Source organism: Conger conger, chromosome 17 (assembly GCF_963514075.1).
Source record: "Conger conger chromosome 17, fConCon1.1, whole genome shotgun sequence".
In the NCBI taxonomy this organism is placed as follows: domain Eukaryota; kingdom Metazoa; phylum Chordata; class Actinopteri; order Anguilliformes; family Congridae; genus Conger; species Conger conger.
In genome coordinates this window covers 9,555,060-9,580,319 of record NC_083776.1, presented here as the reverse complement: position 1 = coordinate 9,580,319, position 25,260 = coordinate 9,555,060, and the positions used below count along the sequence as shown (strand labels likewise).

At 49.6% G+C, this 25,260-nt stretch overlaps 1 protein-coding gene across 1 annotated transcript; it reads left to right on the top strand.

Annotated features, from left to right (window-relative positions):
- The first annotated feature begins 579 nt into the window (after positions 1 to 579).
- kansl1l (KAT8 regulatory NSL complex subunit 1-like) lies at positions 580 to 24,722 on the top strand. Its single transcript, XM_061226888.1, has 13 exons — positions 580 to 747; positions 980 to 2,094; positions 9,752 to 9,893; positions 10,560 to 10,712; positions 12,122 to 12,243; positions 15,333 to 15,519; positions 16,932 to 17,076; positions 18,919 to 19,062; positions 20,234 to 20,368; positions 20,759 to 20,880; positions 21,558 to 21,682; positions 23,601 to 23,655; positions 24,606 to 24,722. Exons 2-13 carry the CDS (start codon positions 1,076 to 1,078, stop codon positions 24,720 to 24,722), a joined length of 2,466 nt encoding a protein of 821 aa, XP_061082872.1. The 5' UTR covers positions 580 to 747; positions 980 to 1,075.
- Positions 24,723 to 25,260: the final 538 nt, after the last annotated feature.

Genomic DNA, 25,260 nt, shown 5'->3' with positions numbered 1-25,260 from the left:
TATTATAATGCATGTTTTCCCGTAGGCTACAGTGTATAAGACATGTGTCATCGATTTGTTCTGTGGCCAAATGTGATCACGGTTTTGGCGTTTTATTTTTCGATTATTTATTTTTTTAATCGAGTTTGCGATACATTTTTTTAGCTAAATCTAAACATTTTCTTTGAGCAGAGAAAACAATATGTTACACGCGTTAGCATACAGCATGGCCATATTTTCTACTTGACCACAGCAATCTCAGACCTCTCAGGACGCGTGGTCATTTACCAGACTTCACAAAACAAAAGTTCTTCCCTCCCTCACACCCTGATTGGATGTTATGGATCGACAATCCATGTATGAAATGAACGCCATTTTGGTTCTAAGCCTGAGCTGCGCAGACTTAGTTGAAATATGAGGATTGAGCCAAGCTGTCTGAAAAAATGGACAGTTACCCGCTCTGGCTTTTGCCGCCAATTTCTAATTGGTCAACGTCAAATAATATTTACATAAACACACCCACAAATAGTTCCCTCCTCCTTGGATGTGCAGTTCGCGGACAAGCTCCGTTTGCAGCGGCAGTTGGTAGGAAAGCGGGGATCGGAGGGGTAATTGCCGGAGGCTGGTTTCTAAAATACAGTAAACGTTAATTTTTACGTTTGTGGAATGATATACTTCTTTCGAAAAGAAGTGTCAGGGGTTGAAACTTCGAAGTGATCACAACACGGGAGTTTGCTTTGTGAATACTCGGGATTTCTCACGGAGAGTGTGAGTAGAATGTGGTATCGTTATTTTCAAGTTGACTGTTAGCTTTTGTACGTTCTGTGTCAGCTCGGGATTTCGTATGCAAACCAGAGAGAAACGAACTAACTTTCGTTTAATCAATAAGCCAAATGTCAGCTATATTGTCTTTGCCAACGGACCTTTCTGTATGAGCATAGATCAACCTAAAAAACTTTTATTGATAATTATATCCATTTATTTCATTTATCTTATTTAGACTTGGGACTTGATGGTCCTGGTTTCTCAGACACAGGCACATAGAGAGTGGCACAATCTGGTCGCTGAATAGCTCTGCCCGCAGTAGCCAGAGACGATGGCCCCAGCTTTGACAGAGGCGGCTCCGGACGGCCATGGAATCCACCTGTCTTCCCCGCTGGGGTCGAGCAGCATCGATCTGAACGGGTCCCTCCTGGGCCTGGAGCTCGACCCGCCACAGAAGCTGATGGAGGACGACTGCTCCCAGACAGCCTGGCTGAACCTCACCTTTCTGCCCTCCCCCGACACCTGCTCCAAGGACGCCCTGGAGCTCCAGAGCCCGTTCCTGTCTCCCCTGGTCCAGTCCATGGGGAGCTACAGGACCATGCTCCAGTCCAGCCCCGGGACTCTTCTCAACCTCCTGTCCCTGAACAAGAGCCTGGCCAGCCCCGTGCTGGCATGTCCACCGGGCCCGGACACTTACATCCTGTCTGTCCCCGAACACAAGGGCCAGGCGGTGGTGCGGTCTTTCCGGGGCGCGAGCCCGAAACATCCCCCGCCAATGGAGCGCTGCCTCAGGGGGGCCGAGCCCCAGGCCCAATCGCTGCTCCTCCCGCCCCCGTGGGTCAAAGGGGAGAGGGAGGTGGGCTGGCCCCAAACCCAGGCCCAACCCAAGAGCGCCCCGCAGAGGGAGACCCTGCTGGGCCGCACGCGGCGCTGTCGCTCCCGGCAACACGCCCTGCTGGGGCGGGCCTCCCGGGTGCAGCGGGGGCTGCAGGCTGTGCTGGGGGAACTTGCGGTCCGGCACTGCGGTGGCCAGGTGAGCGGGCTGAAGGGGGCGCTCCTGGGGTCCCTGTCCCCCCCGGAGACACACTGGCCCGTGGAGGCCAAGACGTTCCTCACCCCCGTGGGGCTGGACGCGGATGAGGAGGGGGCTCTGTGGGGCAGCCTGGCCTTCTCCCCTCCCCCTCAGAAGGCACCCTCTCCCCCGCGGAGGGAGGACGTCCGGACGTTCGTCTCTCAGGCCCGAGCCGTGATGAGCGAGGCGCGGACCGCGCTGGACTCGGACGTCACAGACAGCAGCTCTGACGAGGAGCGGGACGTAGGAGGGGCTCGAGGACCCAGCTGCCCGCCAGCGTAAGTCCGTCTGCGTGCCTGTTTAGAAAAGCCGTCAACCTGTTTTATGTTCCGCTGAGTGCTGTTGTTACATCACCAGTGTCATCAACAGTGTGCCTGTGTGAGTCCAAGTGTACGTCAGACCGTGTGCCTGTTTTATGTTCGGCTGAATGCTAATATTAAATCGCCAGTGTATGGTCATTGCGCCACCTGTGTGAGCCGAGTGTATGTCAGTCCAGTCCAGCTGTGTGCCGTTGAGAATCCTCTTGTGCTCCGACGACCAACTGCATGCCAGTGTGTGTACCGGGAAGTGTACTGGTGTACCCTTGTACAGGGGTAGATATTGTGAAGACGTGAGAAATTGCAGCTGTTGGCTTAATTTGAGGGCGTGATACACAATTTTGTTCATCAGTAAATTGCATATTTTTGGTTACATTACACCTTTGAACATGGGCAATAGGTATATATATATATATATATATATATATATATATATATATATATATAAAACTATTGGCTGTCTTAGTCTTAACAGTTCAAGGTTAGCCTAAATTATTTCTACTGTAGCATAAAGACACTGTATGCTACAGACAGCTTTTGCCATAACATGTGGAGGTTTGAATGATGGTACTTTGATATCTCAGAAAAGAAGGTGTTAAAGAACAAAACCGTGAAAATCAAAATCAAAGTGGCGTTAATCGTACATAGGCGGCCTTGGCACCCCGAATGCGTAGAGTACGCGTGCAGAACCCGGTTTCTGGCACACAGGGTCTGTGGTCACAGATGACTCAGAGGGGGGGGGGTTAGGCAGGCAGTGCTCTGCACCCACGACGCCGTGCTCTGATTGGATCTCCTGTTTCAAACGGGAGAAGAAAGGGGCCGTGCCGGGCGACCTGGCCGCCGGGCTCCCCGGCCCTCTCCACGACCACTTCACAGACACTCGCCGCGCCCTCCTCCGCTGATTGCGGCGGCGGGAAAGCGCGGCTCCCGGGCCGTCTCCTCTTTCATCTCCTCTCTCCGCTCTCTCCCTCCGCCGAGCAATCAGACGCCCGCGCCCGACGCTGGCCTGCTCGTCCGGCCCACAAACAACCCCGGTCCTTATGGAGCGGCGCTGTTTTCCTCTCCTCAAAGCGGTGTGTGGTGTGTGTGTGTGAGTGTGTGTGTGTATGTGTGTGTTTGGTCAGGGGGTGGGGGCTGGTTTCAGTGTTACACTCTGATTTGCAGACAAAGGCTGAGCTGTGCTATTGGGACCTATGGGGGCATGCACCTCATGTTAACTTTTTGTTGATTGATTAAATCGGAAACAATATCAATTACTAATATTACCAAATTCTCCTTCAGTGGGCAAGACAGTAACTTTTGCTTTCAGGATAAAGCATTCTAAATCCCAACGGAATAGTTGTTTAATATCATAGTATATATTTTCTTCTTCATTTATAATAATGTTACCAGGTATTTAAATATGTCAAACAGTGAGACCCACCTCTGTACATAGCACATAGAAAGAAATATTTCCAGTGTAGCGATGCGGGGAAAAAAAAAAAATCCCTCATGCTAATATTGGAGGTACAGGAAATTAAAGTTAAATATAGATATGGAGACTGTATGCACAAAGACTACCAGGCTGTACAGCAAGGAAGAAAAATAGAGGTCTCTGCTGTTAGAGGATTGAAAAGCTCCAGCCAATGACAGCGAAGCTCAAGGTGGGATTTGACTCCACCCACTAATTGTCGATGATGAACCCTAAGATGATGACTGATTCATTGAGCTCTGTCTACCGCGTGGACTTCTTCAGTCACTTGTGAGGGCTTTCATTTCCAGGTGGGGGATGTGGTCGGTGGGCCGTTAAAGGTTTACTGTTTACTTTCAGGCAGTTATTTATTTATTTATTGGCCAGTCAGCTTTCTGTTAAGGACAAGGTGGGTGCAGTCTCCTGGACTCCATGATAGCTTGAACAGCTGTGAAACGCTGCTCGAAAAAACAGCCTGGCGTGTGGTGGTTGAGGGACTCCACCCTCTCCTAGTCCGCCTCTTCACCCCCATCATAACCCCTGCCTTCTGCAAGGCACTTTATAACCAAAAACCCATGTGTATGAATCAAAATACTTTTCAACATGAGACCTAGAATACAGTCAGACTTTCACAATATACACATTTACATCTGATACAGCTCAGAAGGACAACAAGGATGGCTAAATATAAGATACAGAGTATATCTGAGTGTTATTTTGTTGTAAGTGTGATGGTGTTTTTTTCTCTTTCTCCTGCTGGACGGGGAAGACCAGTCTGTTCTGTTGTTCTGTGTTGCTGTGAATTCCTGCAGAGCCACGGTCCAGCAGAAACAACACTGAAAGTGCCATGGTCTTCTTTTCCAGCTCAGAGTAAATAAACTTTGGCTTATGCAACGCCCTCCCTCTAAGGGTACACCCTTTACAGTGTGTGTACCTCTGAGCTCTGTGTACCCTACCCAAACCCTGGGCATTCTGTGTGTGTGTGTGTGTGTGTGTGTGTGTGTATTTGTGTGTATTGTGTCTGTGTATGCATATTTGTGTGTCTGTGTGTATGGATATTTTAGTGTCTATCTGTATGTGTGTATGAGTATTTGTGTATCTGTTGCTATGTGTGTATGAGTATTTGTGTATCTGTCTGTCTCTTATTAAGCTGAACTGGTTGGACAGAAGCTGACCAGAAACCATGCTACAGTACATAACCTATCATTTATTTACCTCTGTGAGCTAGAGAGGAGGAAGAGCTCTTATTGTTCATTATCAACAAGGTCACATTTCAACCAAGGTACTTTCACAGGCCTGGAAGTCTGGAAAAAGGCTGCATTTCTATTTGTGAAATATGCAGGTGCCTCGTTCAGGGTCATTCATGTGAAGAGAGAACGACTTCACTGACCTGTCAGACCTAACTTCACTGTGACCGCCCCCCCCCCACCCCCACCCCCATCGGATCGCCGGTGACGACCCATCGCCAGGTTACCAGACGCTCTGGCCAGGAATGCTGGGATGACGGGTGGTTTCCTCAGGGAGAAGGGGGTGGGTGACAGTGGTGGCAGCTTTGTGGTCCCAGAGGCTTCCTGACAAACTGCTCCAAGTGACAAAAGGCGGGGCCTAAATGTTTATGTGTTCTGGGAAAGAAACAGGACAGGAGGCTGTGGTTCGTTTGGCGAGGTCGGTGTCATTGCAGTTGCACTGTAGCATGTCTGTGTTGGAGTCATGTCTCCAGCTGTGCTACTCTCTCCTTCTTCAGCATACCCCATCTTTCTCTTGCTAGTGCCTTTGCTGTATACTCCTCTGCTTTTCATAAGCAGTGATCGATTCAGTGGGTTGCATATGCAACTTTGCTTCAGCTGGAGACTTTTCCACTTTTCAACTGTCGGGCCGGTACCAGGTTGGCTTGCCTGGAGGTGGCTGAATGGGTATGGCACAGTGCCTTTTCATATACATCACACAGGTTTTACACAGTGAAACCCGCAACTGTAATCTATGTTACTAATTTAATGTCCACCCTGTTTGTCCCTTCAGTTTTAGAGCCGTCTACAGACCGGGATCGAGGCCTATGTCAGTCGCTGTTTGAGCTGAACGGGTTCTTTATGATCAGGGCTCTTCAGTGCTCCCGTTTTGGGAACTTTAGCTCCAGAAAATTGATGTGTGCACATCTACTAATTGGGATGCATTAGTGTGCTGAAAATATTTAAAAAACGTACATTAACATTATCCCAATAATGCGTGATGCAGAAGTTAGCTGAAATGACCTGGAAATCGAGCTGGTCCAGCTGTATCTACAGTATAAAGCCTGTCTGGGCTCTGGCCAGCAGTGGGAAAGTGAAAGACCTCCTTCATTGAGGAATGGGAAAACTGCACTGCATTATCAGCGTGTGGGCGGAACAGAGCAAGTGGGAACCTGTCGAGTATTCCCGAGTTTCACCCCAGCTGCCAGGACTTTCCAGGCTAAATCTGGTGAGGAGTCATTTTTTCCACATCAGTTACTAGGCGGAGAGCAGAAGATTTAAAATCCTCTGTTGGAGATCTTGTTTTGTTCACTGTTTAAGATCTCAGCTGTTCTATTAAAAGAGAGGACTTAGTCCTTTTTGAAAGAATCCGTGAAAGACCCGCTCGTTCTGTGTAACTACTTGCTGTGGGAGGAGCAGAATGGTAATGATTAATGTTTCATCCTTTCAGTGGCAACCAGAGCTGTGGACATCATAAGTCCTGGTGTAAAAAAAAAAAAGTGACTGAGTGATTTTATATTTCTTCTACGCAGTTGAGCTTTGGGGGGGATGGGAGGTGGGTGCGTGTTATTGAGAGAAGGGCTCAAAGATAATTTCGTACCTTGCAAATCTCTTTGCTCCGAGCGCGGCACTTGGAACGGTGCCCGCCTGCCGGGGCTGCGGGCTGTTTGTTTATGTAGCGGCTCGAAGGGCCCGCGCTCGCTATCTGCCGGTGCTTCCTGGCGCGCGTGGGCGCGCTCGACGGTGCGACCGGGCCGTAAATATTCCTGGCATTTTCCTCTTTAATCAGTGGGGGCCTGGAGGCAGCGGCGGGCATTGTGTGTCTGTCAGCGGCGGAGTCGTGTGTGGATGGGGGCGCCGGGCCTGCTTGTCAGAGCTGCGCGGCGGCCCGACGGCTTATCTCAACCGGAGAGGCACAGAGGCTCAGATGTCTCAGTTCAGATGGGCCGGTTTGGATAAAGCACTTTTTTTTTCTTTTAGGTGTGCCGCATGGATCAATTTTTGGGCCCTGTAGATTCTCTTATCTCCTTGGTTGATTCCATTAGGCCTAGTTTTAATACAGTACTTTTGCGAGAGGGTCGTTGAAATTCAGTTTGATTATTTGCATACCGAAAGGAGAGCAATCTACAAATTGTTTCCAAACAGAACATGGAGGGGAACCAAATGTGTGTAAATTGGTTTCAGCTGGTTTATTTGTTCTTGTATGAGAGGCCTTGTTTCGTGCTTGAATTGAGAGGTGTGCAGCGCAGTCCCTTTCCGGACATTTTCAGCGTTCCCACCAGCCGGCACAGATAACCTTTTCCAGCTCTGTTTGAAGTGGGCAGCTCCTGGCATTCCCAAGGTTGCACTGCAATACCATGGTAACTGATGCGTGAAACAGCTTGCAGAAGGTCACCGGCTAAAGGATAGTGGGATTTTCACTGGGGTAGAAATTTAGCCTGTTTACAGATAACCCTGTTTACCTGGGCCGAGAAAAAGAGGTTTCCCTTTGTCAACATTTCCTTGGCTCCCTTCAAAATCCTTTCCATTGAAAATTCTGTAGTGCAGCATCCTGGAATAAATAAACAGCACAAACTGTTCTTTTGTGTAAAACGGAATGTGCCTTCAATAAGTGTGGATCATTGACGCTTAAGCTGGAGTGGAAATAATCAGATTGCACTGCGTGGGATTGCAGCTTTGCCAAACAATTTCTAAAGGTCAAAGTGTAGCATGAAGGGCGTAATCAACCAAGTGACTTTTGCTGTTGTTCAGCACCTGTGGCCCGAACATGTAACACCCTCACGTTCAACAGGACTGCGACGCGTTTGGAAAATAAATGAAGAGCGTGCTCATTAGAGGAGCACTACTGTGAGCGATTCTACAGCCTCGGCAATCACAGTTAGACTTCCCTTGCTGATTAGTGTGAATTAATTAGCTGTGAATTAATCGTGTTTAAGTAGGTAGAAGAATTGATGGAGATTGTTTTTTTTTGTTAATGGTACATTACGTGGAGAAATCTATCAGAAGGCTGTGGCTTCTGCCCGATAATTAATTGCTGTATTTTTCCATCAAATTCATTTTAATAGTGTCATAAAGCATTCCTGCTTTGCATAGTTTCACATGGTTAGTTTTATTGTTCTTTCAATGTCCTTTGTATGAAAGTTACAGCAAACGTAAAAAGAACCTGGAGTCAAGAGGTTTACGGCATTCCAGGAAATTCCTTCCTCTACGGGATTTTTTTGGAAGCATTCCAGATAAGCAACTGCAGTAAAACAGGGCCGGAAGCCATCCCTCACAGTCGATATGGCGAGTTGTAAAACGGCCAATGACAGTCGACAGTCTTACACTGGATCTTGCTTTTGAGAAAGTGTGAACTGCCCAGTATTCGGACATGTACCCGACAGAAATGTGTTGTGTCAAACTGGGAAACACTGAAACACACTTTCTTTTTTTCACCTTGAGGGATGCCTATGGCTTTTCTCATTTGATGAAGCCACCAGCTAAACTGGAGCAAAATGCAGAGTCTAAGGATGAAATAATGGAGCATTATTAATGTAGGTCTGTCTTAAGAAGTGTTTCTAGTCTTGTAATGAGACTTAAAATCATATTTCTTTTCTCTCATTTAGAAAATATTACAGTACAGTAGCTTGTTTTAAGGTATTGTTTTATTCGATAAGTGAAATTGTTTTACGCCATTGACACATCTTAAAATAAGTCAAAACTGTCTCACCTCATTGGCAATATTGTATTATTTAGAAAAAAAGAAATATAAATAATATTTCAAGTCTACTACTAAACATACTGGTTGAGACTTATGTTTTGGCTTTTGCTGTGTAGTATATGCTTGGTGAAACACAGTGACCTCAGTGCAGTGCATTGTTCTCTGTGACTAAGTATAGAAAAACAGTGGAGCGGTTTATGGGTGAAATAAAAATGTCAAACCGGAGGTGGAGATGCAGGTTTTGGATTCGTAACTCTGTTCAGCACAACACCAGTTGCCCTTGGATGAGTGTCTCTGTTGTTTAAATGACTAACGGAATCTCCCCTTTGCAGCTCTCGCCGTGTAAAAAAAAATGTTTTCTTACTAAAGTTTATGAGCTTATTTTTTTCCTCCTCCTCCTCCTCCTGTTTCTATTTTGGGTTTTGAAATTGGTTCCAGTCTTATTGTGCCCTTCGTTATAAATGAGGTAAACATTAGCATTGATGTGTGTTGGGCTATAACGGCACTGAAAGGCCTTTATTATGCTCACTGTTGACCTGTTTGCAGACACGGTGACAGCATACCCCCGCTTTCCCTGCCAGATCTGTCCCTGCCAGATTCAGATAGGCGGTCCGCGGCGCTCTCCGGTGCGGGGGATGGGGCTGTAATTGAGGGAATGGCGGAAAGGGGGGGGGGGGGGGAGGCGGGGGTGACCTAATTGCTGCGATTGGCCACGGCTGCGCTTGATTGAACGACGAGGCCAAAGCTTCCGTCAGAGAGCGCCCGCTCGCCGGGTACTTTAACAGTCACTATGGTAATTGCCATAAAATATTCCGAGTATTATCTCTGAATTGGCCGCCGCTGCCGCCCCAGTCCCCTCCCCCTCCCCGAGCTCACGCACGGGGTCACGCTGCTAATCGCGCGCCTCGCTTTTATGCCCACGCTCCGCTGTCGGTGATTCTGTGGGGTTCCACGGGATCATGGCGAATGAGCGGGCATTAGCCCCGCTTAGTGTGATGTTTGATTCATTTTGAGTCTCTCTCTCTCTATTTCTCTCTCTCTCTCTAACAATTCAGTTATTCAAATTCAAACAGGCCATATTACCATTGAAGGGCGGATTGCTAAAAGCATTAGATAAAACCCAAGTCCAACCTCCCGCCTGCTTATTAAAGTATACCAATAAAAGGAAATGCAATGCTTGTTAAGTCTCACCTCCCTCCTTCCCTTCCTCTCTCTCTCTCCCATGCTCTGTCTCTGGAGCAGGTGTCAGGGGGCAGAGTGGGAGTGGTGGTCGGAGCGGGCGGAGATCGGCAGCAGGTGGACCTGGCTGCAGGTTCACGTGTCGGAGCTGGAGTTCCAGATCCAGCAGCTCAGTAACCTCCAGAGGCAGATCAGCTCCACTAAGGTACGGCCGAGAGAGTCTGTCACGGCCTGGGCCACGTGTGTCAGCGACCAATCCACAGATCTTTCCCTGCTTATGGACCCTCTGACAAATCACAGCTCCGAAACTTATTATAGCCTTACCGACCAATCACAGCTCCATCACCGCTTATAGCCAAACTGACCAATCACAGCAGCCAGCAAGTTAACATATTTGAAAACAATTTGAGCATACTTTTGTTTCTACAGCTGATACCCTTAAAAGGGAACACTTTGTCACCTGGGGAAAAATCATTTTCATTCCCGAATCTATACATTTCCTGAATGCTTCTTGCTGTCTAATACCAGTCCATCGAGAAACAAGGATCGGTTGGTCTGCCCAGACCCTCCATGGGCTTTTTCTGAGTGTTGCAGATAAACACATGAATGCTTTGTTACCTCCTGGTCCTGAGGGGTTTCCCGGTGCTGTAGACCTCCCTGCGGTACGAGTATGACACTGTATGAGACTCTCCCGCAGTGGGCTGGGTCTGCTCTCGTCAGCAGGGGGTTCTGCAGACTGTTTTTATGAGTCAGCCGCGGGGGGCTGTGTGACAGCCAGGGAGCTAAATAAAGGTGTCGCTCTTCCGTCACACGTTTGTTTCCAACGGTAAACTCCCAGCCCGATAACGTGTCCGTCTCTCTGCCCCCACAGGGCGGGGTGGTCCTGGCCGACCCTCCTGCTGGCCGGGGTCTGCAGGCGCTGCTGACGGAGGAGAGGTTGGACCGAGACGACCACGCCTTCACCTCCGACCTCGAGCTGGAGCCCAGCAGCCCCACGCGTCTGCTGAGGAACATCGAGAAACAGGTCAGCCGCGCGCCGGGCACGCTGGGTAAAACTGGGTGAAACTCCCCTCACCGTTCACACAGTACACTTAGCATGAACTGTGTGAAACAAAACAAAGCAGACAACTGCCACTGCTATGATTCAATGAATATTTCCATTTTGTTAAACGGTGTTGTTACGCAAGAGCGCTAGTGGTACGCCATCTCGTGTTGAGCGGGTATATGCAATGACCTCCATATGTCTTGGGACCATTGGGCTCTGTGATCCGCATGTAAAAATGACAGCATTTTCTATGCACAGTCCCCTATTTCAGGGCACCACGTTTATATGGACTTGCTGTGGCTATGCTGCAATGTTGCAAAGAGGCCATTTGTGACCACCATGGGTTCTGGCTCATCTGACAACAATTTGAAACCTATTTTACCCATTTGTGTACTGGTTACGTTAAGTGGAAGAAGATAAGATGGCTTTCAGCTTCATTATTTAAGGTATTTATTTGCCTCCGGTTTCAACACACAAACAAGCCTTCCGCTGGGAGAGCCAAAGAATGCACTCTCATCACGTTGCTCAAACGGAAACTAAATATGTGTTTTAAATCAATGCCTAAACAGTCTTTTTGGCAAAGCAGGGGATAATTCTAGCTTCTTCTTTTTTTTCACAAATGCGCAGAAACCTCTTGATTTCACAAGTGCTTTAATTTCATTGTTTTTCATCTTTAAAATATTATGTGCTGAGGAGACAGGGATACTAAGAATGCAGGGTAAGTGTGACCAGTGGCAGTATATTTGAGCAGGCAGGCGGAATCTGTCCTGCGCCATCTGGCCCAGAGCCCTGTGTATTCATTTGACCTTACGTCTGTGAGAAGTAAAATCATTCCGGTCCATGTTTAATGGAGCCGGGGTGCTCATTTCAATATTTGAGCCTGACGCTTTCTCCCATCACTGACTTCATTTGGACCAATGGAAGCTGTGTGCTTTCCGCACCGAAGCCATTTGATTTGGAGTCAGACCAGTCAATCAAATCTCTCCAGATGAAGTCGGGCCAGGTTCTCCAGCCGCATGTTTGTAATTCTGAAATGTTTGGTAGAGAGTGCTGCCGTGGAGAGGTCACCTGACAGTACGTGTGACAGTATGGGTCTTTTGTTTGCGATGAGCCTGGTGTGTTGTGTAGCGTAGCCCTGCTCTGCACCTGAGAAATCACCGGTTTGAAAAATAGATGCACAGACTGGTGTAGGGATACATAGAAAGTACTGATAGATGAATGGATATTCATCGGTGTAGAGTCATTTATGAACTGTTAAGAAAAGCCTTTCTCAGAACAAAAAACGTATAGCTCCATTTGAAATGCGTTCAGGTGTCGAGCCTGGTCGGGTTGTTGCGAGTGACCTGCGCGTTCTGTGCCGTGTAAAAGCTGCCGTCCTGTGCCCGCAGAGTGCCCAGCTGACTCAGATCGTCAACAGCCTGATGCCCCCCTTCGGGTTCTCACCGTCCTCATCGCCCACGTCCAAACCGCCCTGCCGCTGGAAGGGCCGGGGCAAGAGGAGCCTGAGCAGGTGAGTGACAGAGACCTGCCCAATCCCTGAGCAGGTGAATGACAGAGACCTGCCCAATCCCTGAGCAGGTGAATGACGGAGACCTGCCCAATCCCTGAGTAGGTGAGTGAGAGAGACCTGCCCAATCCCTGAGCAGGTGAGTGAGAGAGACCTGCCCAATCCCTGAGCAGGTGAGTGAGAGAGACCTGCCCAATCCCTGAGCAGGTGAGTGAGAGAGACCTGCCCAATCCCTGAGCAGGTGAGTGACAGAGACCTGCCCAATCCCTGAGCAGGTGAGTGACAGAGACCTGCCCAATCCCTGAGCAGGTGAGTGACGGAGACCTGCCCAATCCCTGAGCAGGTGAGTGACGGAGACCTGCCCAATCCCTGAGCAGGTGAGTTATGGAGACCTGCCCAATCCCTGAGCAGGTGAGTGATGGAGACCTGCCCAATCCCTGAGCAGGTGAGTGACAGAGACCTGCCCAATCCCTGAGCAGGTGAGTGAGAGAGACCTGCCCAATCCCTGAGCAGGTGAGTGAGAGAGACCTGCCCAATCCCTGAGCAGGTGAGTGACAGAGACCTGCCCAATCCCTGAGCAGGTGAGTGACAGAGACCTGCCCAATCCCTGAGCAGGTGAGTGAGAGAGACCTGCCCAATCCCTGAGCAGGTGAGTGACGGAGACCTGCCCAATCCCTGAGCAGGTGAGTGACGGAGACCTGCCCAATACCTGAGCAGGTGAGTGACGGAGACCTGCCCAATCCCTGAGCAGGTGAGTGAGAGAGACCTGCCAAATCCCTGAGCAGGCAGCCCTGTCCTCCATAAAGAGCGTGGACAATTACCTTCTTCTCCCTGCTTCATGGAAGTTCACCAGAAACTGGTACACCTGTACACAAGCCAATCAGAATGCATTTAGCATCTGTGACCCAGTATGAAATAAATTGAGCTCCATGTTTGAGACAAAGACATATTTACATATATACATATGTCAATTTTTGTATCCATAATCTCCTCTTTTCATGTAATGTTTGTATAAAAAAAATGCTTAATAAAGGGTTGAGAATCTTTAACCGTATCTGAATTTGTTTGATTACAAATCTAAAATTGTGGAGTACAGAGACAAATGAAGAAAAATAAATGTCTTTCTTGAAAATATTATGGAGCTCACTGTATCTCTATTGAAGGGAAAAGGAGTTATTGCTGTGCTTTGGCCCAATTCTGAAGCTGACTGAATGAAATCGCAGCATTTGGCTTAATGTGTTACTTTCGTATACAAGACAAACCTTGTGTGCTAGATTTGAACAGTGCCTCTGGTTCCTGAAGGTTTGTGGTTGCACTGATTTCCCAACCACGAGGAATCTGTTTTTCCAGTTCTTCTTCTCCATGCCAATGACCCCTTCATCGTGATTTCTTGATGATGCCTCAGCATGTCATTGCTGGTTAGGATATTCATTTTATATGAATCTGTAGATATGTTACGGTTCTTCAAAATGTCAAAACCAGTCCACTCTCCACTTTAATTGCATGACTGTAACCATTCTTGTTTTAAAATGGTCACTTGGGGGTTTGCTTATTATTATAGTCCTAGACCCCATTCCTTTGCTGTCAGTCATTCAGCGGCCACGGTTAGCTCTGGAGGAAACGGCATCGAGACATGTCTTACGCACTGACGGATATTAGTATCACTTTTCCGCCGGCACTGCGAACTGTAAGAGAATTCCTGTTTAGAAATGCATTGGCTTTTATCTCCGGTGCCTTTTGCTGGGACGGGGTTGGGCGGACCTTCGCCCTTGAAGCGAAGGGGGGAGAGATTGCGGCAGCGGGCCTCCTTTCCAGCCGAGCGGAGCTGTGCCAGGCCGCGCAAACCTCATTTAACGGAAGGTCAGCATGACTGGGCTGATCCGGGCGGGAGAGGAAATCTATCAGGATACATCCTGTGTTCCATGTCCTGTGGGGTGGCTAAATCCTAAATCCTGTTGGTGCTCCTCCGGGGCTGCCAAGCAGCCGAATCCGCTCATCCAGACCAATTTCTTTGGTCACGTACGTACTACTGGTATGGTGGTATGCATGCATCCTTCTGTACCATCCTTCTACGTTTTATGTTTTACTTTCCGAACATTAATGATGAATATTGACGAGGAGTGCGATTAGATTTTCTCTTAATGCTTAATGTTAGTTGACAAGCATTGTGTTACTGTTTGTTAAGTGATCATTTAGGTGGTCAGATATTAAAAGAATACACTGTAATTCCGAGTCTTGATCCGAAACGCTGCCAGTTTCCAGTGCAGCGATACTGGAGTGCACCCGACACTTGCTCTGTTAGTGCTCTTACACGGGGTTGCTGCGGTAACGGCCTCTTGGTTGGACGCTTCAGAGTGCCTGCTGTTTTTGGCAGAGGTGACAGAGCCTCAGCGCTTCTCCCCGGCCATTGTGGACCCCCCTTTCAGCAGGGACTCTTGAGTGTTTCAGACCCTCGTTCACTCTTCAACAGAACAGGAGGCTGCTTCTGATTGGCCGGGGTGTTGTCATTACCAGTAGGGTAACGGCACACAACGGCTGGGACGTTCCCCGTGAGCCTTCACTTGGGTTTTGCCCAGAGTGGTCAGGAATGCTTTCTCTAAAGAAAATAGCCCAAGGGTTACTATTTGTCATTCAGTTTAGTACATTCTGCACCCATGTGCAAAGCCCTCCACTTGGATCAGATGCTCAGTCCTGATCCCGGAGGGCCCTGATTATGACTAAACCACATGACTCGTCTGATAATTGTCTTATTTGAACTAATGTAGCTTCCTCTCCTCAGTTCAGTGTGTCTGTTTTATCAGGAAAGATTTCTGCCCTGTAGGGTCAGAGTTGTGAAACCGTGGCCGACTTCTTAGGGAAATAGTCACTTGTGTAACTATGTAAACTGCTACTTAAATGAGATGAAAAGTGTACAAGTAGCTTTCATTTACATTGCGTTTTTTCCAGTGGGTTTTCAGTAGACAGCATTTTGAAGTTTGTGACATGTTCGAACATGTGACCTCTGCAGCTGGGGTTGTCTCCTTGCTACGCATACTTGGGTATAGGAGCAGGTAAATTTGGGTGAAATGGGTAACCGGCCCTGTTCTCCACAGTGACCCGTGTTTCCAGGCTGACCTGCTGCCGGGCCAGGTGGGGCTGAAGAGGAAGCGGGCGTGTCGCAGGAGGTCAAAGTTCGCCCAGCCGGACAGCACCTGCGTCGCTGCCCGGACGCGCCCCCTGCTGACCTATCACAAGCCGCGCCTCTTCACCCTGGACCCGCCCGCCTGCCTGCACAGACAGGTGGGAGGAGTCTGTGCTCTGAAACTCCGCCCACACTCATCCTGCCATAGACCCCCCCGGGACACCCACCTCATCCTCGCATCAACACGACACAAATCCTACAAATCCTCCTGCCGTCACTCCACGATTCCCTTGTAATGTCAGACAAGGAATGTCACAGTAATGAAAATATGCCCGTTTTTGAACGAGGGCTTGTTGCTGTAGTGTGGGCGGCCATGGTGTGGTCCAAAAAGGCCTGGACACTGGATAAAGCAGTGGACTTGATTAACTGTCTTCAGGAAAACAAACGTTCGGACAGCCCTTTGGCTCTTTGCTCTGCTGTTATCAGAACCCCCATTGCAGCGAATGCGGTAACATCCTGGCAGTGTAGTGGTTAGGGAATTGGACTTTTATGACTATTACATAATTATATAAAATGTAGGTTGTGTGTCACCAAGAATAAGCAAATAAATAGTAAACAACAGCAACAAATAATATGAATTATTATTGTTCTTATAGCAATAACAATAATAATGTTTTTGGTTACATATTCAATACCTGTGATGCCTATAAAAAGTTTATTTTTGAAGGCTTCTGCATTGTTGACTTGGATTAACTTTCTGTTTATATATTGAGACGTATTTTGCCACGCTTTGAATGGCAAGCCCAGTAATCTGCAGCCAAAGTGCTAAGAGCTTAATTTGTGCCAAACGGTTTGCAATCTGCAGATGACAGGAGCCCCAGTCGTGTGGCTTAATTTCAGCCTTTGTGTTTCTCCGAAGGTTCCCCGTCGGTTGCGTGCGCTGTGTTCTCTACGGAGTAATTGAGAGCCGGGTACATTTCTGAAAAGGCGTAATTGTCGCATTATAATTCCGAGGGAAGCAGGCGTTGAGAAACAACACGGTAACGAGGAGGTTCCAATGGCTTTGAGTGAAACTGCCAGGGACCGCTGTGCGCTTCATCAGGAAGTGCGTCGCTTTGTCACTGAAGACGCGACTGACGGGGCCCTGCTGTGCTCTGGGTGAATGGCGTCCCCGTGATCATGCAACCCCCCCCTGAGTGAGCCCCCCCCCGGCTGAAAACGGCCCATGTAGGGGAGTTCATACATTAAAGGGCCCTTATATCCCATCCGCCGGGTATGAATGCAGGTTGGGTTTGTTTCCAGTCCAAGTCGGCCCTTTTGGTCTCGGTATTGTGCCTGCTGTAGATGTGTACTATTCACTGCTGTGTAAGATTCACTCATTTCTGTTTTAAAAGACCACAGATCTATAACTGGCCAATCATGATCAATTAACATGCAAACGGGGGTGGGGTGTTGTATCTGATCTCACGGTGCTGCCGTCACAAGAGGTCTCGAGTCCACTTGTTGAAGCAGCCTGCTGTTGCTAGGGGAAACGCCGTGGTGAATATGACTGGACTCTCTCTCCCCACAGGGTCCGGTGGCCGTCCCCAGCTGGGACCCCTGCGACCCCACGGCTGCACACGCACGCCCCTCGCACCCCCGTGACCTCACGACAAGGGGCAGGTGTAGGGAGGTGGAGCAGACCAGGCCACACCCGGTCATTTCCCTCACCTCAGGTAACATCCTGCTAATTGCTCCTTTTATCAAGTGTCTCAGACTAATTTGTGCCAGTTCTCTGGACTGGACTGTTTGTGGTGCAGGGTCTCTCCTGACATTAAATGATTCATTAGAATATGGCAATTAAAGCACACTTTCTTCTGATCATTACTGGGATCGGTTAGTAAGCGGCCATGTTGTTCAGAAACTATTTTAGTGACTCATTCTTGAGGAATTTCATCCACTGTCTGCCACAAGTTGACATGTTTTAAAGTGAATCCCACCCACTTCGGTGTTACTATGACAGAACTCTGTGTATGTCACGTAGTTAAGGGAAAAGTATCTAAAGAACAAAACCCCCGGAGGCAGAATCTGTCACTAGAAGCAGATTTGAGTGGCGCGCCTTGGATCTGAGCCCATAACCACCTGGTGGAGTACCAGCAACCCCCGTCTCCTTTCCTAACCTGAGGGTGGATGTTAGGCGTCAGTCTGGTAGCAGTGCGTTTGTAGTGGAGCGCAAAACTCCCAAAGTCCCAGCCAGGTCCCAGCCCCCGTCTCCCACCTGTCTCTAACCGTGACTCTAAGCCCTCTTATGAAACCACGCCCACTGCCCCATTCATGCGCTGGCTGTTGTGAAAACGGGGGGCGTGAGCTGACTTCACTCAGACTGAAGGGAGATTACGCAGACATGCCTTTCTCAGAGCCTCCGGGGCCCATTAGCGCTCGCTTCATTACAGTTCTGCGGAGGCACCTTTCGTTTTTCGCAGTCGGCTGGCCGCATAAAGCGCCCGACCCTGAAAATGCGTCCCCGGCTCAGGTGAAAGTGGACGTGCCTGGCTCGGTGTCGTTTTGTAGCCTGAGGCAGGCGGTCCCTGCGGAATTAGGGTGCGGGGAACCATCTGTAGAGGCGGTGAATTGTGCCGTCGTCTTTATGCCACCGCGGTACAGGCATCTGTTGTATTTCCATTGTCCGTATGGACGCTCGATGGCGGTTACGTGAGCGTACGAGAATGCCTGACGTTTGGGTGCCGGGGGAGTCAGTCGATGGAGAGCGGGCTGTGTGTGTATACTGTCTATCCTCAAGGTATTCCCACGACCGTGTGCGTATGCATGCAGTATGTCTGTGGTAATTCTATCTAGTCTGTTTGTACCCCATCTATTTGGGGTATGTCCCTTGGGTATACGAACACACATATGGTACAGAAAAGAGGCACAGACACTGTTCCGTGTGTGTTCCTATACCGTGTGTGTGTATATGTGTGTGCATTCTGTGTGTGTGTGTGTGTGTGTGTGCCTTATGTGTGCATTCACCCGTGGCTTCTCTGTGGACGAGGAACAGATCATTTGTCTCTTTTTATGATGTCACGTTTTGTCATAGAATTATGACCCAGAGACACCAGGTCAATACTAATCGGTGAAGTATTATTGCTGGCATATATTATAGAAACAGTGTGTCCTGAACAGAAGCTTGGTAAGCAGGGTGTACTTTCTTTCTACCGACTTTGTATTCACGGCTTTTGTTATGATATATTTATAGAGTCGCTCTTGGCCAAGAGATGTTTTTTGGTGGTAGGCAGGCATGGTTAGCCCTGGTTTACTTTATGAAAATCCTCATATAAAAATAGTATTGTGATTATATTAGCTTATTGTTGACAGATGTTGATTTTGAGATTTTATGATGGGCTTGGCACACTTGGGACCTTGCTTTAAGTAGGCCGGTCTGATTGGGCTTTTCATAGTAAGTACGTGCGCATTAGAGGTGGATTTGAGGACATTGTGGAGAATGAGTGTACCGCCTTTGTTTTGACTGCTGTGGACAGCCTTCCCCTGCACAATATCTGACACCCTGCCCTGTACTACAGAGACGCCTCTCCCCACCCTGCTCCAGACTGCCCTCTGCAGGGAGGACTGGGTCCAGCGGGCAGGGCCCGTAAAGATGGAGGATTCCGGTTTGTGCAGGTGCCCCCGCTTTGAGGAAAAAGCGCCCCGTTTCCCAGCTCTCTTTGGTAAGAGATGGCTGTACACTTAAATAATATAATGCTGCTCATTCATATTGGCAGCATACATATCTAAAAACAATTAAAAACTTATTTGTGAATGGCATTAATACAGCTTTAGATGTGAATGGCGCTTTCTAGAATGAAAGCGTCATTGTTTTGGTCTTACTCTATTACAGGTCCTGGCAACCCGTTTCATACGTGCATACATCTTTTTAATTCATGACATTGTGTCGAGAAATGTTTTGTTTTGTCATTGTTTATTTGCTTTTGCCTCATTTTGCCTTGTGTCCTCTGGTTCTGTTGACAGTTATTTAGTCCCACAGTCCACCCATCGTCTAATTCTGGACTTGCTTTGGTGCAAGCCCTGCATCATCCGCTTTTACAGCATCATTAATGCCGTGTTCTGCTGAGGTTCAGCGGTGAACAAGAGGAGTCTTATCCGTGTCCAAACATGACCGTACAGGAAGAGAGCGGTCTGAGTCTGCAGTGACAGCATCAGTGTGATGCAGGGAGAGCTCCCCCATGCTGTTAGTTTGATTTCCTGTCAGAACTCGTAACCTTCAGAAGTCACAGGGCGAGCTAAAAAAAGGGTGCACATAATACACACACACACACACACACACACTTAATCACAATACAAAAAAGAGAACCAATAAATGGCCTGCATTTCCTCCTCTGGATCATTATTATTGTTTGCGGTGTGCTTTTCGTTTCTATTGAAATCGGTAACAAACAGGAAAGGGGGGAGAAGCGCTGTTGTTTTGCAAGGACTCGAGGTGTTTCACCGCCGTGCGTGCAGATGATTCTGGAAGAATGTGAAAGCTGACAGCGTTTCCCAGCTTATCTTGGCCGGGCAGACGGCACATCTGGGCGCCCCAGAACCGGACTCCTCTGTCTCTGCTCAGTCCGCTGTGAAACGCAGCTGCCGGCCGCAGATTACCCGACGGCTCCTCTTGTGTTAGCGCGGCTCCGATACGTCCGTTCTTCAGGCAAACCCCCCCCCCCCGCGCCCTGCCGAAAAGCAGCCGGGCCCGGGGGGGGGTCTGCAGGCGTCTGACGTTTCTGCGAGGGAGCGTGTTGTTGTACGCTTTGCACGGCTAGGTTTCTAAGCATGCCCGGCGTTCTTTTACGGTCTGCTGAATCGTGAGAGAGAGAGTCCCCCGCATTTGTGTTTCAGATTGCGGTCGCAACAAGGTGCATCATGGGAAGAGGTCCAGGCGGGGCTGCGGGGAGAGGTCGCCGGTCAGGTGCTGCCCCGGGCGGGCGTGGCGTGGAGGGAGGAGAAGAAGGGTCAGTGGCTGGAGGGCAGAAGGTAAGAATACACACTGCCCCCTATTGGGGATCTGTAATACGACTTAATAGTCCTGAAACGGTTGTGTCTCTCACTGGCCAACTGAGCAGCCTCCTCCATATAAAGCCAGTACTGTATTTTAACCAGAAGACAGCAGGAATGTAATGAGCTGATCCATCAAAATATTAACCAATGATAATCTCCAAGACTATTTCCAGGGGGGTATACTACAAAGGAAGCTTAACATACCCCGGGGTTCTTTGCATTAGCTTGCTTGAGAAAACATGACCATCACAATTGAGCTTCACCTGTATTACAAGGAGCAGAAAAGGCTTTAGATGTGGACCGCACTGAGGAAGATGTTCATCTGTAGAACAGCGTATAGCCTCTGCGGTGACTGTGTTTTCACAGATGGAGACGTTTTCTTGTCCCAGCTGTCAGAGTCGTCCTACAGCCTCCCGCCGACCCCTGAGGACAGCCCACCTGACCTCCTGACCCCACGAGCCACTCAGACACACAAACAGCCTGCACAGGTAGCCGTCCGCATCTCCTTCCTACAGTCATGAAAAAAGCAGGTTTTCATTTCATGGGCAATTTCTTTAATCTGCGTATTCTGGATAGTGGTTACTGACATTGTTTGGGTTGCAGGCTTGGGTGGTGAGATTTCAAACCCATTTCTGCTGCGGGGAGTCTCATTTGAGAAATAGTGACATCTGGTGGCTGACTGTTTTGTGTGCCTTCAAAGACGGGTGCTAATGGAACTACTCGGGCGGTAGACTTTCAAAGTCTTCTCAGATGTGCGCGTGTGTTTGAACTTCTTTGTGAGCGTGTCCTCGCGCGTGTCTCCCGTGTGAGTGTGTGTGTGTGTGTGCGCACATGAGTGTGTGAGTGTGTGTGTGTGTGTGTGTGTGTGTGTGCGCACATGAGTGTGTGCGTGTGTGTGTGTGCGCACATGAGTGTGTGCGTGTGTGTGTGCGCACATGAGTGTGTGCGTGTGTGTGTGCGCACATGAGTGTGTGCGTGTGTGTGTGTGCGCACATGAGTGTGTGCGTGTGTGTGTGCGCACATGAGTGTGTGCGTGTGTGTGTGCGCACATGAGTGTGTGCGTGTGTGTGTGCGCACATGAGTGTGTGCGTGTGTGTGTGCGCACATGAGTGTGTGCGTGTGTGTGTTGTGAAGAGAGAGAGCTCACTGCTGCCGCTCCCCCCAGACCTCGGCCCGCCGGCGTCTCCGTGGCGAGTGTTTCTACGACATCGATGATGTCATCATCCCCATGTCGCTGGCGGTCAGCGGCAAGGCGGAGCAGCTGCAGTATAAGAACATCCTCACTCCCAGGTACACCTGCACACGCCCCCTGTCCCTCACACCCTCACACGCCACCCATCGCTCACACCCTCACATGCCCCTGTCCCTCACACCCTCACATGCCCCTGTCCCTCACACCCTCACACCCTCACATGCCCCTGTCCCTCACACCCTCACACCCTCACACGCCCCTGCCCCTCACACCTGCACATGCCCCTGTCCCTCACACCCTCACATGCCCCTGTCCCTCACACCCTCACACACCCCTGTCCCTCACACCCTCACACGCCCCTGTCCCTCACACCCTCACACCCGCACATGCCCCTGTCCCTCACACGCCCCTGCCCCTCACACCTGCACACGCCACCCGTCCCTCACACCCTCACATGCCCCTGTCCCTCACACCCTCACATGCCCCTGTCCCTCACATCCTCACACCCTCACACGCCCCTGCCCCTCACACCTGCACATGCCCCTGTCCCTCACACCCCCACATGCCCCTGTCCCTCACACCCTCACACACCCCTGTCCCTCACACCCTCACACGCCCCTGTCCCTCACACCCGCACATGCCCCTGTCCCTCACACGCCCCTGCCCCTCACACCTGCACACGCCACCCGTCCCTCACACCCTCACATGCCCCTGCCCCTCACACCTGCACATGCCCCTGTCCCTCACACCCTCACACGCCCCCTGTCCCTCACACCCTCACATGCCCCTGTCCCTCACACCCTCACACCCTCACATGCCCCTGTCCCTCACACCCTCACACGCCCCTGCCCCTCACACCTGCACATGCCACCCATCCCTCACACCCTCACATGCCCCTGTCCCTCACACCCTCACACCCTCACATGCCCCTGTCCCTCACACCCTCACACGCCCCTGCCCCTCACACCTGCACATGCCCCTGTCCCTCACACCCTCACATGCCCCCTGTCCCTCACACCCTCACACGCCCCTGCCCCTCACACCCTCACATGCCCCTGTCCCTCACACCCTCACATGCCCCTGTCCCTCACACCCTCACACCCTCACACGCCCCTGTCCCTCACACCCTCACATGCCCCTGTCCCTCACACCCTCACACCCTCACACGCCCCTGCCCCTCACACCCTCACATGCCCCTGTCCCTCACACCCTCACATGCCCCTGTCCCTCACACCCTCACATGCCCCCTGTCCCTCACACCCTCACACGCCCCTGCCCCTCACACCCTCACATGCCCCTGTCCCTCACACCCTCACATGCCCCTGTCCCTCACACCCTCACACCCTCACACGCCCCCTGCCCCTCACACCTGCACATGCCACCCATTGCTCACACCCTCACATGCCCCTGTCCCTCACACCCTCACACGCCCCTGCCCCTCACACCCGCACACACCCCTGTCCCTCACACCCTCAGTACCCTAAAACATTTAAATGATGTAATCCACACCGCATTTACAGTGCTCAAAGGAGTTCAAGCCAGTGCTCTGTGATTGGCTGCTATCTTCTCCGGATATTGAAATCATCATTTCATTGGTGCTTTCTGTGCTGTTTAAGCTTGATCGCCATCATTGGAAAGGTCCGAGTACCAAATAGGAGCTGCTTAGAATTAATTTTATAGAATTTCATAGAATGAGGAGGGGGAGACTTGGTGCTGGAGCTAACACTGTAGAACTGCTGTCTTCTGAGTTTCATGGAAAATATTCATCCAGTGAGATAAGAGGTTGTAATTTTTTTAAGTGGCTGACACAGAATGAATTAAGTGCCATTTTCACAACATCGGTTTTGTGTGGTGTTATACAATACAAACGGTGAATGTCATTTATCTTGAGTAATGTTCGCATTGCTTACAGTGGATCATTCTGCTAAATGAAGGTATGGACTCTTAGCATGTCTGTGGAAATGAAGCAGTGGTCATAGCCACTCAGGTTTTCTGCGCTGTTTCCCCTCTCAACAGCTGGCGAATCGTCAACACGCTGCCTCTGGAGGAGAGGGAGGGGGGCGAGGAGGAGGTATGGAGCTTGGGGGGGGGTCCTGGAGGGGGGCGGCCCCTATGCAAACACAGCTGCTCTGTATGCGAGCCAGCGCCCAACCCCTACTCATGAATATTCAGCCTTGGGGAGTCCCCTAAATCCCCCAGTGCAGGGATCGCTTTTCCAGGCACCAGGAGGATCAACTGGGAGCTGGTTATTTATACCGATAACTGAGAGCCTTAGGCCTCGTTTTTGTGGCAGAGGACAGATCTGAATTTAGTGAATTTAGTAGAATTTAGCTAATAACGGCAGCTAGCCAGCCACTTGTTTATTGGTTAGCCACCCAGGCTAATCTCTCGCAAACCCAGCGATACGTGTCTCCTCTTGCCCTCCTTCTACTGGATCATAGAACGTATGAGTTCTGTGTATTTTGACACATGCTTTTCAGATACAGTACAAAAATTAAAAAAGGCCCACACACAGAAGCAGCCCGATGAGATTTTAGAATAACAAATACAAGTAGCCAAGTAAGGTATTGGCCAGAAGTGAATGCAAACACAGGTTGTGAGTGTGTCATTACATCACATTATTGGCATTTGGCAGACGCTGCTCCCCTGGAGCAATGCAGGGTTAAGGGCCTTGCACAAGGGTCCAACGGCTGTGCGGATCTTATTGTGGCTACTCCAGGATTAGAACTGACCTTACGTGTCCGAGTCATGTACCTTAACCACTATGCTACAGGCCGCCCAACCCAGTGTCATAGTAATTACTGAGCATTTTTGTTTTATAATATTTTTAAGGTGAAAGTCCTTCATAGTATTCCATTAACCGTGGCTTACCGTCTGAAGGTCACATGGTCTCAGAAGGTATTTATGTTACCAACGGGAGGCCTTGAGGTCGGGGATCCATGTCTTTAGCCCATTGTAGTAGCGTGTGCCAGCCTGGCGCCCACACACCGCGGGGACGCTGACTCTCTCTCCGCCCTGCAGGAGGAGGGGGTGCTGGACGAGGCCTTCTCTCTCCGGCACCAGGCGGAGGAGGGCCGGGAGCGTCTGCGCTGGTGCTCCAGGACACGCGGGCGCGGCCGGAGGAGGAGCCGCAGGTGAGTGAGCCACGCTCTAACCCCCGACGGCCGCTTTCCCTCATGTTCAGTCACACGCGTCTCCAATGAATAATCAACCAGGGATCAATTTACTCATTTACATGTGCTATGTGATACCTACCACTGCGTCCCTCGCGTGAATATTCATTTATTTAAACCAGTTAGCTTGGAGGTTGCTTACTAGCGATGGTGTCCAACTTGTAAGGAAAATTATATATATAAGAAATGTGTATTCATGAAAAGGTGTCTTTGTGTCTACCCAAATTGTTTATTGTGCAAATTAACCTCATATGGTACATATGAATAAACAATTTTTAATAGTAAAATATAACTGTCATTATGTTTTACTTGTTTACTTCAGAATCGACCAGAATCTGTGAATATTGTAAAGAATTCAAAATATGTGGGTTTGAGGATGTAGATTCATTTCGTTTCATTTCCATTGGCTCAGTCAGCGGTTATATTCAAATGCAGGAAGAGTAGGGATGGGCTTTACCAGAGAAGGTGAAGTCCATTCCATCTATATTCTAAACATGCTCACC

Coding starts and splice junctions, on each gene's coding strand:
- kansl1l (XM_061226888.1), top strand. CDS start 1,076: ATGGCCCCAGCTTTGACAGAGGCGGCTCCGGACGGCCATGGAATCCAC. Junction 10,713..12,121: donor TGAGGAACATCGAGAAACAG/GTCAGCCGCGCG, acceptor CTGTGCCCGCAG/AGTGCCCAGCTGACTCAGAT. Junction 20,881..21,557: donor CACACAAACAGCCTGCACAG/GTAGCCGTCCGC, acceptor CGCTCCCCCCAG/ACCTCGGCCCGCCGGCGTCT.